The sequence below is a fragment of the Pholis gunnellus genome (assembly GCF_910591455.1).
Source record: "Pholis gunnellus genome assembly, chromosome: 12".
Taxonomy (NCBI): Eukaryota; Metazoa; Chordata; class Actinopteri; order Perciformes; family Pholidae; genus Pholis; species Pholis gunnellus.
The window spans coordinates 8,615,561-8,630,779 of record NC_136539.1 but is presented as its reverse complement, the minus strand read 5'-3'; the positions used below and the strand labels follow the sequence as shown (position 1 = coordinate 8,630,779).

Below are 15,219 nucleotides of genomic sequence, written 5' to 3'. Positions count from 1 at the left end.
CCAAAAAACCCTTTAACGGGGCGAAAAGAGGAAGAGACCTGTGGGAGAGCAACAGAGGAGGGATCCCTCTCCCAGGATGGACAGAAGTGCAATAGATGTCATGTGTACAGAATGAACAACATAACAGAGCAACAGAGCAAATTCAAGAACAATAAATGGTGAACTTGTACAAGGGTGGGTATCGACATTAACAAGTGTTTGATTGCACAGGCTATCATAATGAGATTAGGGTGACTGCACTGCTAACACGGAGGTGTGGCTGAGCAAATGTACTCTCAGTGTACCTTCCCTGAGCAAATAGAGAGCACACCTTGGTGACATTAGCAGTAAATAGGTGTATAAAGAACAATGAAGACAAAATAAAATGGAAACGCAACACAGTGCATTGTCACACACAGAAAGCACTTTTATTTCATTTCATCATTAACACGATCATGGATCAAATGATGCCTGCAATGTGTCTTTCACACCAAAGTTATTAAATGTTAATAAACGCTTATACTGCATCAAACCAAGTCATGACATGGCTGACCTAAAATCATTTTCAAACATCCAGCATTGTTGGATGCTGGATGCCTGTCAGGTGAGAGTCAGAGACTCTGATTACATTTTTGTAAAAATACAGGTGCTCGATACAAATATATGTTTAAGAGATTATATGCGAAGAAACATTTAGGCAGTGACATATTGATGATAACATTTGTTCGGAAGACGAAGGTTTCAAGGCGCCATCTTGTGTTGCTGCTCCTATCCAGGAGTCTTCGTCTAGTCAGAGTCGCTGCTGCAGGAGCTGCTGGAGGCCTACAGCAAGATGAAACGACACACACACATCAGCGAATCACTTCAATCGTCAACAAAACCAACGTGAAGCTTGAATTATGGCTGTTTTGTCTACGTTACATTTGAGAAATGTGGTTCATTTCTTCACTAAAGATTGGGAAAAATTTGCTGACATTAGACCAATAATACAGCGTTTCTTTGATGTCCTGTGATCAGATCACATTAGGCAGTAATGCAAAACTTTTTTATGTTCTCTGTTTCACTTTTTAAATTCTAAATAAAGTCTATAGTTTCCAGAGCAAACATAAACAACACATCATATTTGAGAAAATGAGTCTTACCCCGTGACCGTCCTTTCCTTTCTTGTGGCATTTGCCATGCTTGTGACCATCCTTGTGCTTTTGCTTGTGTCCGTGCCCCTGTCCATGCCCCTGTCCGTGGCCTTGTCCATGCCCCTGTCCGTGGCCTTGTCCATGCCCCTGTCCGTGGCCCTGTCCATGGCACTGTCCATGCCCCTGTCCGTGGCCTTGTCCATGCCCCTGTCCGTGGCCCTGTCCATGGCCTTGTCCATGCCCCTGTCCGTGGCCCTGTCCATGGCACTGTCCATGCCCCTGTCCGTGGCCCTGTCCATGGCACTCTCCGTGGCCCTGTCCATGTCCTTGGCCGGGACCATAACCAGGTCCGGGTCCGTGTTGGCCTCCGTATGGACCTTGAGGCTGAGAAGGGTAGTTCATTGGTGGTGCAGTGCCTGGAGGATGTTGAGGGTAACCAGGAGGGTACTGGTTTCCTAAAGATAAGGAGTGAAAAAAACAATATGCCGTACAGTTAATACTTGTCAAAAGTGATTATCAAGTCTGTAATGCAAAAAAAATTCATTTAAAAGGGGTTGTGTTATTTACCTTGGTTGTGTCCGAACATTTTGAAACCTCAGATGAATCTACAGATCCTACAAGAAAAAAAAGCAGAGTTCATCTTTTAACACACATACACAACCATGTAAGAACCTAAGAGAGCGGCAAATCCTCAGCAGAGTTTCAGAGGTGAACTTACCGTGTGCTGGAGAGCAGACCCACAGTCGCAGCCGTCACCTGAGGCTCCTTCTTATGCTCAGTCCACTTCACATCACCAGGGGCAGGGCCTGAACTCCCATAAGAACAGCTTAGCTTTATGACCGAAATGGGTGTGAGAGTGTGTGTGTAATTTCTTTGAAATAGTTTTACAACTCATATTTTTGTCTGGCGATGGAGGATGTTTCGATCATTTGCAATCTTATAAGAAGTGAAACATTTGAATCCATATTGATTTTAGTTGGGTTTATTTGGTATGGACATCACAGTAGTATTAGAATAGTATTAATGCAGAACGACCAGATACACTGTGTTTAGTAGCTAACGCTGACTTACAACAACCTGTCCGCAGGAGGCTTTAAAATAGAAAATACAAAAAATACACAAGAAACACAAGACAGGCGTGTCTACAAGAGTTTTCCCAGTGAGAACAATGTTGCCTGTCTTTTAGCCATAATTTAATACATCTATTAAAGAAATTAAAATGATGTTGCATTTTCAATTCAGATGGTGGACAGTTCCGTAGTTTATCCCCTTTAACAAAGAAGACTGATAGCCCAAATGAGGCTTATTGAGGGCCGTGTGTCGACTCTACTGGTGTCTTGTGACAGATTCATTAAGCAGGGAAGGAGCTCGACATTAAAAGCAGGCATCTAAATACAAGCTCTAAGTTGGAATAGCACCTCATTGTTTTGAATCTTATTATTGTCCAGTTATACAGTGATACGATGTTTTTTTAAAGTTGATTGTGAGACCTGCGACTAGGTGGTGACACAGCATGATAAGTGTATGAATATCAGACATATGCAGACATTACGCACCCGATTATCAAATCTTAGATGTGAGTCTATGTCGATTCCTGACCATTGTCAATCATTGAGATCTTGTTTTGATAAGCAGACTATCTGCACATACGTATGTATCCCTACTCAACACTCAGAAATGATTAATCATTAACATGTGGATGACTCAAATCGGAGAGAACGCAATGTGTCTCAAGTTCAAACAAGACATCAACTAATACTGGAATAGTCACTGCACAGTACACGGCACTGTGCAAACACAGAACTCCACTGATTGGGGCTGGACCAGGAGAGTTTGGGTCCATAGAAGGCAACGCAGTAGTAGAAGCAGCAGCCGCTCGCCCAACGAGAATTTGCAATATTTCATGGGGGCAGTTTACTTGGCTCGCCTTCCGGTTTACATTTACACGGAAAGGCACTCTGGCTCAGGCTACTCTGCCTGACTGTTGCTAATCATATTACACCAATATACAGCATGTGTCAAAGATCAAATGGTGCTATTACAAGAACATAAATAGCATAAATGAAGGATTCACACTGATTAAGCTGGTGATTAGAGGATTAATGTGAATGTCCTGGGGAACGGCAGGGTGTGTAGCTATTGGTGAAAAACACTGCTGGACAAAGCTCTTGTTCATTCAATGCTCCCTGGGTAAATACAGATAATATTAATACACACTGATCGATAACACACACACACACGCACACACACACACACACACACACACACACACACACACACACACACACACACACACACACACACACACACACACACACTCACACACTCACACTCACACTCACACTAACTTGAGGCAGAATTTCAAACAACATACTCGTCACGTGAAGCCTGACGAAGCGTTTCCTCTGATCGAATGACTTCACGTGAGGACTTTAGGTTGGCAGCACACAAAAAGCAGGTTTTTTTCAAAGAGTATCAACATATTGGAGTTCTTAAAATGTTTCTCAAGAGCAGAAATAATGTACATTTATGTTACAATGCAGAAAAAAAGAAATCTATTACATTCTTCTTCGGACAAATTGTCCTTTTCAGCTTAAAGAAGGAATTTGCTTTTCACATTCATTCATTTTATTGTGAAAAGTGTTACGCCCGGTCTAGGGGAACCTGGACGCAACACAGTATAAGGACTTCCTCTCTCTCTCCCACTCCCAAGAACGACCAGTTATCCCAATGTTCAGTCCATGATATTTATTAGTGACGCCATTGGTCATACGTCAGGGTGAGCCTGGCCCAAAATAATAAACAAAACAAGCTTCGTTAATCAACTATCTAACCTACCCAAACTGAACAAAAGAAAAGACAGGCAGCTTCCCTAACTCCCTACCCAAAACAGGAGAAAACAGAGTAAACAAAAGAGCGGCTCACCCCTACCACTACAGGGACTGTTTATAGAATGTACTAGGGCGGTCGCCCCGATCTGTATCCGATGCAGCACGGTCCGTTTGGGAGTCGGAGAGAAGAGAGAGAGACGGCCGGCCTCCACAGGTGCCTTCTTATGTCCCGCCTCATGAGACCCCCGTCCAATCACCGGTCACCTACAGGATACACAGAAAACTGTCACACTACACAGCCCCAACCTCAGGCAGGGAGGCACACAGCATATAAAATCCTATATTATGACTCGCAGTCATAACAAAAGTGAAATAATAATTTGCCTTTTGAACAAAACTCAAGTTAAAATCTGGTTGGCCAGCTCTCTATTAATACAGGCGATGACAGAACTCTCTTTTTTCCTTTATTTCCTTTCATTTATTTCATTGTATTTATTTTTATTCTATTATATCCATAATTGTTGAGGTAACACTACAGGTACATTGGTTAATGTGTTTGGGTTGGAGAGGGGAGGCTGCTCTTGTTTATGTGACATGAAATCCTCCTGAATATAAGTTAAAACAAGTGTAATTGTACAAAAATCAAGGCATCCTGAGCCAAATAACAAAAAGTGGTAGCACTCAAAGTCTATTCTGAATCCAAAGTTACAGGTCAGATATGCTACTGGTTTACACGACAGGAGTTTGGTGCAAGTATCTTACCACAGCATCCTACATCAGACCCACGGGAAGCTTGAAGTGAGCTCTGAGGCAGACTGGCACAAAGACTTCCTGCCCCCAGGTAGCACTGAAAACTGGCCGACCATCTTTACACTCTGCTGACGGCAGCCTGCGGCTTGCCCCCTAACAGTGAGCTAAGCCACACAGTGACCTATCACTGGCAGGACTCAAGAGCGCGACTGAGTCTTCCCCCCAGTTCAAACACTCACCGTCAGCATGGCTCCGAGAAGCCAGCTACTACCTGGGGGTAGTTCTGAAAATATGTTGCGGCCTACCTCAGAGCTGTCCAGCTGTCCTCTATGGAGTTGTTTTTTTTCCATACTATACAACATTTCTACAACTGTGTGATTATAAATACCGTGGCTCATTGGGTAGAGAGGGTCGTCCGGTAACCGCAAGGCCGGCGGTTTCATCCTTGGCTGCTACATGTCCTGTGCCGAAGTATACCTGAGCAAGACACTAAACCCAGCCCACTGCTCCCAATATGCTAGGGATTGGTTAAATGCAGAGCTTGAATTTCATATGTATATAATGACGACTATAATACATTTAATTTCATTATATTTTTTAAATAAAGATGTCTACATTTCCCTTTCTGTCCTGTAAGCTAAGCTCTTTTTTATTCTACTAAGTAAATAATCAATGTGAACAATTTGATATTCAAGGAGGGATTTGGTAATCCTAAAATCAGTATGGTGGCACCAAACATCCTGAGCCAAATAACAAAAAGTGGTAGCACTCAAAGTCTATTCTGAATCCAAAGTTACAGGTCAGATATGCTACTGGTTTACACGACAGGAGTTTGGTGCAAGTATCTTACCACAGCATCCTACATCAGACCCACGGGAAGCTTGAAGTGAGCTCTGAGGCAGACTGGCACAAAGACTTCCTGCCCCCAGGTAGCACTGAAAACTGGCCGACCATCTTTACACTCTGCTGACGGCAGCCTGCGGCTTGCCCCCTAACAGTGAGCTAAGCCACACAGTGACCTATCACTGGCAGGACTCAAGAGCGCGACTGAGTCTTCCCCCCAGTTCAAACACTCACCGTCAGCATGGCTCCGAGAAGCCAGCTACTACCTGGGGGCAGTTCTGAAAATATGCTGCGGCCTACCTCAGAGCTGTCCAGCTGTCCTCTATGGAGTTGTTTTTTTTCCATACTATACAACATTTCTACAACTGTGTGATTATAAATACCGTGGCTCATTGGGTAGAGAGGGTCGTCCGGTAACCGCAAGGCCGGCGGTTTCATCCTTGGCTGCTACATGTCCTGTGCCGAAGTATACCTGAGCAAGACACTAAACCCAGCCCACTGCTCCCAATATGCTAGGGATTGGTTAAATGCAGAGCTTGAATTTCATATGTATATAATGACGACTATAATACATTTAATTTCATTATATTTTTTAAATAAAGATGTCTACATTTCCCTTTCTGTCCTGTAAACTAAGCTCTTTTTTATTCTACTAAGTAAATAATCAATGTGAACAATTTGATGTTCAAGGAGGGATTTGGTAATCCTAAAATCAGTATGGTGGCACCAAACATCCTGAGCCAAATAACAAAAAGTGGTAGCACTCAAAGTCTATTCTGAATCCAAAGTTACAGGTCAGATATGCTACTGGTTTACACGACAGGAGTTTGGTGCAAGTATCTTACCACAGCATCCTACATCAGACCCACGGGAAGCTTGAAGTGAGCTCTGAGGCAGACTGGCACAAAGACTTCCTGCCCCCAGGTAGCACTGAAAACTGGCCGACCATCTTTACACTCTGCTGACGGCAGCCTGCGGCTTGCCCCCTAACAGTGAGCTAAGCCACACAGTGACCTATCACTGGCAGGACTCAAGAGCGCGACTGAGTCTTCCCCCCAGTTCAAACACTCACCGTCAGCATGGCTCCGAGAAGCCAGCTACCGGATGATAGACCTTCACGTCAACAGGGAGCCCCCCAGGAAGCCTGACCACAGTCAAATAAAATAAAACTGTACTATAAATTATGAGCAGTTGTTTTCCCACGGCCTACCTCAGAGCCTCAGAGCCTCAGAGCTGTCCGGCTGTCCTCTGTAAAGTTTTGGAAGATACTGAGTTTAATTTGCACAAGCACCTGGCTTCATACATAAGATGACACGTCAACATTCTAATTTATTCGAGTCACAGAACAGTGCATGTTCCATCCAGCATTCTATTCTATTCTCAAGGGCAGATAATATCTTCTTTTAGGGATTCACTATTTGCTAGTCCAGCGTTCACTATGTTTTCCATGGCACAGTTTTCACAAAACTCCACACATTATGACCCGTTAGCAGTAATGAAATAACCCAGTATATTACAAATAAAATGTGTCTATTGCTTTGCAGAGTCACAAGTCAGAACAAAAGTTTAAGCTGTTGCAAGTAACTCAACAAATTCTCCTTTTAAGTTAATAAGCTGTCTATGTTTGCAAATTCATATTCAAATGCTAATTTATTGCATCCCGTGTACTTGATGGTAACTATAGCAACATCCAATCTCACCTGCTCCTGAGTTTGGGAATTAGTCAGTTGATGGATTTAAGACCTTAAAACTGTTTTGAACTGAAGTATTTGGTGGTTAATAGTTATTAAGACAAATAATAATAATAAGTCTTTCTATTAATTATTTTTTGTTTGCGTGGCACGTTTCACCACTCTGATTGGAAGAAAAGATTACCCAATTTACATTTTACTATGACTTTTTTTGACATAATATAGGCCTACTATGACTTTATTCAATATGCTATACTGTGACTTATTTATTACTTTATTCGACATGCTAAAGCTAAACTATGACTTTTTTAGCTTGTGAAGTAATTCATATTTTGCTAGCTACAATGTTAGCGAGCAAGCAAGCTAAGGTTAGCCAGCTAGCTGTAATTTAGCTATGCTGCATGGATTTGGCAAAAACTTTTTGGACATACTTTATATGACTTTTTTCAATATACAATACTTAAACTTTTTAGACATACTGTAATATGGCTTTTCTTTGACTTGGTCCATAATATTTTGCGACAAAGGATGTTCTGCTTAATGTTTAAAATGTAAAAGGTATTGTGGACTCTCATCTTAGTACAAATATTCATTTTTAATTGAAAGCTTTCTAAAATTCCTCTTTTTGGGGTCCCAGTAAAGGAGGACGAGGCTATAGGATCTCTGAAGTACTTAAACTGCAGGCTTGCTATCTTAGTGAGCGTGCAGTATGAGAAAAACGGAACTGTGATCTCTTCGTATCACCGCTGTGCTTTCTGAAAGTTGGCATGCTTCGAATGGGATCAACATTTATATGGCCTGTGAGAATGCTTCCTGTTAAAGGGTGAAATTAGCCTTGTGTGTTTCTATTTTTTGGAACCTTTATCAAATGCAGTCAGTTGTAACTTTTATTTTCTCACTTTGTTACCATAGACCTTTATGTCTTTTTTTTTTATTGTACCTGATATCTCTTTGTATCACCGCTGTGCTGTCAGAGTCATGCAGAGATTAGCTGTGAAATATTGTGTAATTTACATAAACACACATGACTGGATGAGATGCAGGACGAGGAGGAGCTTGTTGATGGCAGAGAGGAACCCTCAGAGGGAATTATTGTCCTGTGAATGACTTACTGTTTTCAGCCATAAGATTGTTAAGACTATATTTTCAGGGATCATTTCTATAGTGTTTGATTTGAGAAATGTGTTTCTAAAGTGTTTTGTCTCGCTAACCACGATGATGAGATGCAATATTTCCCACTGAGCGTGAAGCGGGCACAGAGAAGTGATTCAGTTCACACACTTTCTGCCATTGATGACCGTTCTTTACTTCCTTGTGGAGTTAAGAGGTGGGGAATATCGACAGAGTGGTTTTCAGAAATTGTAAATTTAAAAAAAACACGATTGTTTCGCCAATACATGTTCGAGTCAGAGTCAGAGATTAGCTGTGAAATATTGTGTAATTTACATAAACACACATGACTGGATGAGATGCAAGACGAGGAGGAGCTTGTTGATGGCAGAGAGGAACCCTCAGAGGGAATTATTGTCCTGTGAATGACTTACTGTTTTCACCCGTAAGATTGTTAAGACTATACTTTCAGGGATCATTTCTATAGTGTTTGACTTGAGAAATGTGTTTCTAAAGTGTTTTGTCTCGCTAACCACGATGATGAGATGCGATATTTCCCACTGAGCATGAAGCGGGCACAGAGAAGTGATTCAGTTCACACACTTTCTGCCATTGATGACCGTTCTTTACTTCCTTGTGGAGTTAAGAGGTGGGGAATATGGACAGAGTGGTTTTCAGAATAAGTAAATGTCAAAAGAACACGGTTGTTTCACCAATACATGTTAACATACAGCAGAGCTCTAAACAAAAGTGGAGACAACACGCTTCGATGGGGCTAACATGTATATTGCCTGTGAGACTGCTTCCTGTTAAAGGGTGAAATTAGCCGTGTGTGTTTCTATTTTTTGGAACCTTTATCAAATGCAGTCAGTTGTAACTTTTATTTTCTCACTTTGGTACCATAGACCTTTATGTCTTTTTTTTATTGTATCTGATATTTTTGGGGCGATTTCTTTATGGTATACTAAACTATGACATATTATTGTGACAGTGGCAGTGTGACTATATCCGTCAAACTATACTGTGACGTTTTACGACCTTTTCGACACACTATACTTTGATAATTTTTCAGCATACTATACAATGACTTTGTGACTTTCTTCGACATACTTTACCTTTAATGTTTTTGACATACAATATTGATTTTTTTTTTGTGGACCTCTTGTCATTCCATACAATACAAGTGTTGACCTTTTTCATCCTGTACTATGAATCAACAACAATAATTTCAATAAATAAAGCTTGAGGACAGAGATGCATTGTAAAATTGTTTGAAATCCAGTGCTTGTAAAAACTGTCCAAGGGAAAAGTCTCATAATAAAAAATATTTTAAAAATTAAAAGTGAAAAGAAAGGATCCAAATGTGACCATTTTATTCTTAATTTCATCCTGTTTTTTTTCTTTTTTTTTTTTTTTAGATTTTGAAGTTCTCATTACTTCCTTGCCTTCTGGGTAACACTTCATTTTAATAGTGTTGAGATTGAAAATGGTTACGCCATCCACTACAGCTGTGCCTTTATGTATATTTTTCAAAAACACAACATGTTTAAAGAATAATATAGAATTATTTAGTTTAGATAATTTGTTTCACAAGTACTATTAATTTAGCTTATTTCTTTTCATACGTGGAGTTTTAATATCACTCCATGCTATCCAAGAGGGAACTTGTGTCATTATTTACCAACCAACGGTGGACCTCTGTCATTCCTTACAGTACAAGTGTGGACCTTTTTACTGTAAAGTGAATCCAAGTGTAGACTGAGCACACTAGTATATTGAAAAGTTGATTTACATTCAGTGCTTGTGCAAACCGGTCAGGCAAGTATTTTGGAAAGGCTGATGACAAATCAGTTTTTAGTGAACTAAAACTGAAAAGAAAGAATCTTATTGAGTATTTAGGTACTTAAGTATTATATTCTTAATTTAACCCTGGTTGTTTTTGTATTTTCTTCCATTCTTTTAGATTCTAAAATACACGTTGCTCTCCTGCCTTCTTGGTAGCCATTTAAATTAATACAGTGCCAAAAATAAAACTTAAGGTATCCACTAAAGTTGATTATTTTGTTACCATTTTTCTAAAACAAACATGTTTCAAGAGACTGATGTCTTCACTAAGTGGCCTGTTAGCCCCTCCACAGTCTGAAAGACAGGCTTGGGGCTGCAAGCCATTCACACAATGGAGGAGTGTTTAAACGACGTGTGTGAATGGGGTCGTTAAAATCCCTGCCCCAGCCTGTAGGATAAGTGCTGCGCATGGACTTAAACACTCACACACATGCAAGTCCCCACTTGGCTAAAATTAAAAAAAATCTACCAGAGGGCTTTGGACATGATTTCAGCTTGATATAAGGCATGACCATCAGGGGACCTAAAAAATGTCCCCTGTTTGTTCCTCGGTGCACAGTCGTGGCTGTGTAACGACGCCTAAGCCCACTGTTGGATAGGTGCGCCGGTGCACACACACACACACACACACACACACACACACACACACACACACACACACACACACACACACACACACACACACACACACACACACAGTGTAATGATAAACTACAAGGTCAAGTGAACTAAAGAGGCAGAGGCACTGTAGGGATTACTTGCTTTTATGATAAACAGAAAGCAGTTTAATGTTGTTTATCACAAGGGAACAATATGATCAGTGTCTAGTACATCAAAAGCAGACAATACTGTATGTCACACACCGACTACTGTGAAATGTATTGGCTTAACACTTCATAATATGTGACAGTTAAACCTGACTTTAACAGGTTCGATAAAAAACAAACTTTGAAATATAGGTGGTCAAAGAAACTGTGAGGTAACAGGATGAAGGTTTCCAGGTAGCGGCCCGTTCCTGTTTCTCTTTTCCATCTTCATCTAGTCCGAGTCGCTGCTGCAGGAGCTGCTGGAGGACTACAGCAGGGACAAACATTGACATTTAAGTTAGTGACGACGTGTCAATCAGTTAACGGAGTAAGTTATGAATTCATAATTGAATGATATAATCAGTAACAATCAGTAATAATCAGTTTTAGCAGTGTGTCTTTAACCATAGAGGTGGCAATAGGAAATTAGCCGTTTTTGTCAAATTTGCTTTGGAAGACAAATAGAAATAATTTATTTTGTCAATTTAGACTGAGTAGTTGTTGGAAAAGAACAAAATAAATCAAATCAAAACCGTCATGTCGTCATGGTAAGATTTGACTAAATATCAATAGAATGATCTCCCAACTTCACAGCTCTCTTCAGCTTTAAACCAACTGTACACTTCTTGTTTCACAAACAAACTGTGGGACAAATCCAAATTGTGAGCCTAACAGTGACACTAGAGTAAATTCAGGTGACGGGTGTTTCTACTATTTTGTCCACCCCAGACAGTTGAACCAACACCTCTCAACCTCAGGCTTGTTACAGTTAAAAACTGGCAACTGAGTGTAGTAAGAATCTAAGAATGTGATATGTGAATAAACTGTTTAACATTTTCACCGAACATTTAAAATGAACTGGATGAGTGTAATTGGCTACTTGTTACCAGTGGACTGTGATACAGTTTGGTAGAATAGAGACTCCATGATTTGCACTTTACAATGATCAATAAATCAACTGGATCTTACCCCGTGACATTTATTTCCTTTCTTGTGGCAATGGTCATGCATGTGACCGGGCTTGTGTTTGTGGCCATGCCCGTGATGCCCATGTCCATGTCCATGTCCATGTCCATGACCACGACCCCGACCACGTCCATGCCCATGATCATGATCATGTCCATGTCCATGCTCGTGACCGTGTCCGTGTCCATGCCCATGATCATGTCCATGTCCATGTCCATGCTCGTGACCATGACCGTGTCCATGCCCATGATCATGTCCATGTCCATGTCCATGCTCGTGACCGTGTCCATGCCCATGATCATGTCCATGTCCATGCTCGTGACCGTGTCCATGATCGGGACCATGTCCATGCTCATGACCATGTCCATGGTCATGTCCATGTCCATGTACATGCCCAGGACCATGACCATGTCCGTGCCCATCATGACCATAGCTAGGTCCATACCCTCCACAAGGTGGGGCTACAGGTTGGTGCGCAGGTGGCCCACATGGCTGAGGAGGGCAGGGTTGGGGTAGGGCAGTGCCTGGTGGACATTGAGGATAGTGTCCCCCTGGCGTTGGCTGAGGTTGACAGCCAGAGGGATACTGGTTTCCTAGTTAAACAGAAAAGGATGGGGCTCATCATTTTCGCATTCAGTTTGTATACACTTGATGTTTAATGGAATAAAGAAGGTTTCATATAAAGGACAGGCGTGGTGTCTTAGTAAAAGTGAAAAAGACAGTTGAGACAAGAGAGTGATTTACCTCTGTTATTCCTGTACATCTCAAAATTCCAGATGCAAACCCTGAAACTGAAAGAAGACACTTCAATGCACACAAATCCTCAAATTAAATAACTTTTAATGAAAATTCCGATATGAGCAGGTGTAAAACCTAAAATGCAATATTGAGTGGAGACAAAGCAAATGCAGATGTTGTGTAGCTGGTTGAGAGGTGAGCAGCCAGGTTGGTAAAGCTGGTTCCAGACCAGCATGGCCATAGTGTGTCTAGTCATTTGAATGAACTAACAAATGAAGCATCTGAATCTGAATAATCACTTGACATCTCTTGAATTTACTTGTGCTTTCGTCAATAGATGTGAAAGTGTTTAGTTATGATAATAATGGTCTATTTGTGTGTCTTATGACCTACATCTGGACATTCTTGTGACATAAATTTGATCTTAGCATTATAGTCATTATTCAATCCATATGCTCAGATTTGTTTTCAATATTTGAATATCCTAAACGTCTTTTTGAGAATCTGAGATAACAGCTGGTAAGATCAGGAGCTGTGTGATCAGTAAGAGCTTTCAAAAGCCTACTTCAAACTGGTCAAGCTGTTTACCAGTTACCAGAACAAGGTGGAGTTTCAAGTGTTGCATTGTTCAGTTTTTAGTATATATCATAAAGCCATATCTTTATAAAGGTATGTCTTCATAGGTATGATAAAGACACGATCACAAAATAACGCAATACAGTTCACAATGGAAATATATGTAACCAAGATGATCGACAACACACGCGCGCGCGCGCGCACGCACACACACACACACACACACACACACACACACACACACACACACACACACACACACACACACACACACACACACACACACACACACACACACACACACACACACACACACACACACTATGTTATTCCTAGATAGCTATTAATGAACTTACCGTGTGCTGGAGTTCAGATCCACAGCTGCAGCATTCAGCTGGCTCTGCCTTTATATAAAGCCCCGGCTGAAACAGTGCCAATGGCCGTCATCAGGGGCTGAGCCTAAACTCCCACCGACAATTTATTTTTTGTGGTGTGGAAACATTTTGAGATTGTGTTCCTGACATAACCGCCGAGCATTCTGGGTTTCCCCCAGGATAGTTTCAGTGTTTCACAAACTCCATCTGAATCATTTGAAGGGGTCTAAGGATAGAGGCTGTTGAATGCTATACAGATTGTGAGGCATATTTGTGATATTGAGTTGTATGGATAAAATTGACTTGACTTGAAAGATACCTGAAAGAAAACTGAAACGTCCCACCAGTCAGAATAAAGAACTGAAACTTTATTATCTTATATTTGGCACAAAGCCATGCAACCAGTGACAACAGTCAGTTTTGACAACATTTGTCAGGACATGCTTTTGAGTTGCAAAGAACCTTTTAATTTCATTCGTAATTCTTGGCAAAGGTTTGCAGGGGGTAACTTGTCTCGCCTCTTTTCCGAGCCAGGAATCGTCATCTAGTCCGAATCGCTGCTGCTGCTGCTGCTGCTGCTGCTGCTGCTGCTGCTGCAGGAGCTGCTGGAATACTACAGCAGCGACAAACATACAAGAAAGAAAAGGAAAAAAATGTAATAATTCAGCCAGCGACCACAGCTTATCATTCAGTCATTGACAAAAGTGTTTGTCTCTTGTTCATCAATCTTCAGTTTTAGAGCAGAGAGCAATTGTGTCCCAAGGTTCATGGGTTCACTCCCTGAAGACTCCCCAAGCAGCATACAGGTGTGAATGCGTGTAGCTGTGTGAAAGTGAAGGATGGTGTCCTAACCCTGAAAAAAATATCCCTTCAAAAATAAAAACATTTCATTGACAAGCTTTCCTTACCCTCAAGTAGCCTAAATAGATAACTACACATTTGACACTATATCTACGGTATATTTTAAGAGTACGAATCAATATAGAAACTCATTTTATACCTCTGAACAATACAGAACACTCACAAAAAGGCTAGTCATGTCAGATAACACTCTACATATGAACGGACAATTGGAACTGGAGAGGAATACAACATGGATGATGACGCCTGGGAAAACATATGTTAGACGTCACAGGAGTTTGGGAGGCAGCTATGGAAAGAACATGACTAGAAGGTTAAATTAGGTTCTCTCGGTCCCCTGTCAAAGAACAAATGGAGAAAAGAAATGGACAGACTATTGTTCCTATTGGAAGTGTCACCTGAACACCGCTTTACCACAGGCCTGTGTTATTATACTGCATGTTTTGTTGATGAAGCAACATCCTCCCATGATTGTTCAATCTAAATGTGCACGTATGTCAAGTGAAGCCCAATCTCAAGGTGATTCTGTTTTTGTAATGTTAATTGCCTGTTAATGGGTGTTAATGGCAATAACGTTCAAAAGAAAAAAAAAACACGTTTCAATGAATTCTGAGCAAAATCCACGTTTTGTTGTAAATGAACTGAACACTGCACTGTTGATCTTACCCCGTGACAGTCCTTTCCCTTCTTGTGACACTTGCTGTGCTTGTGACCTC

General features: G+C 41.1%; 2 protein-coding genes across 4 annotated transcripts; both read right to left on the bottom strand.

Annotated features, from left to right (window-relative positions):
• Positions 1-439: 439 nt before the first annotated feature.
• On the bottom strand, positions 440-1,891 carry LOC306704357 (uncharacterized protein). 3 transcript variants are annotated; one of them, XM_079170667.1, is made up of 5 exons: positions 1,831-1,891; positions 1,680-1,726; positions 1,281-1,567; positions 1,122-1,208; positions 440-801 (listed from the first exon to the last, which is right to left on the bottom strand). In XM_079170667.1, the coding sequence occupies exons 2-5, from the start codon at positions 1,696-1,698 to the stop codon at positions 766-768; spliced, it is 429 nt and encodes a 142-aa protein (XP_079026793.1). In that variant the 5' UTR covers positions 1,699-1,726; positions 1,831-1,891; the 3' UTR covers positions 440-765. The 3 variants fall into 3 exon arrangements, with proteins under 3 accessions (XP_079026793.1, XP_079026791.1, XP_079026792.1); XM_079170665.1 differs by having other exon boundaries at positions 1,122-1,567; XM_079170666.1 differs by lacking the exon at positions 1,831-1,891 and having other exon boundaries at positions 1,122-1,567; positions 1,680-1,824.
• Positions 1,892-10,938: 9,047 nt separating this feature from the next.
• On the bottom strand, positions 10,939-12,539 carry LOC306704317 (uncharacterized protein). The gene is made up of 2 exons (XM_079170609.1): positions 11,958-12,539; positions 10,939-11,256 (listed from the first exon to the last, which is right to left on the bottom strand). Exons 1-2 carry the CDS (start codon positions 12,395-12,397, stop codon positions 11,217-11,219), a joined length of 480 nt encoding a protein of 159 aa, XP_079026735.1. The 5' UTR covers positions 12,398-12,539; the 3' UTR covers positions 10,939-11,216.
• Positions 12,540-15,219: the final 2,680 nt, after the last annotated feature.

Excerpts from the sequence above, each read along its gene's own strand:
- LOC306704357 (XM_079170665.1), bottom strand. Across the intron at positions 802-1,121 it reads AAGGAAAGGACGGTCACGGG|GCCTCCAGCAGCTCCTGCAG; the intron begins GTAAGACTCATT and ends ATCTTGCTGTAG.
- LOC306704317 (XM_079170609.1), bottom strand. The coding sequence starts at position 12,397 with ATGGACCTAGCTATGGTCATGATGGGCACGGACATGGTCATGGTCCTG. Across the intron at positions 11,257-11,957 it reads AAGGAAATAAATGTCACGGG|TCCTCCAGCAGCTCCTGCAG; the intron begins GTAAGATCCAGT and ends TCCCTGCTGTAG.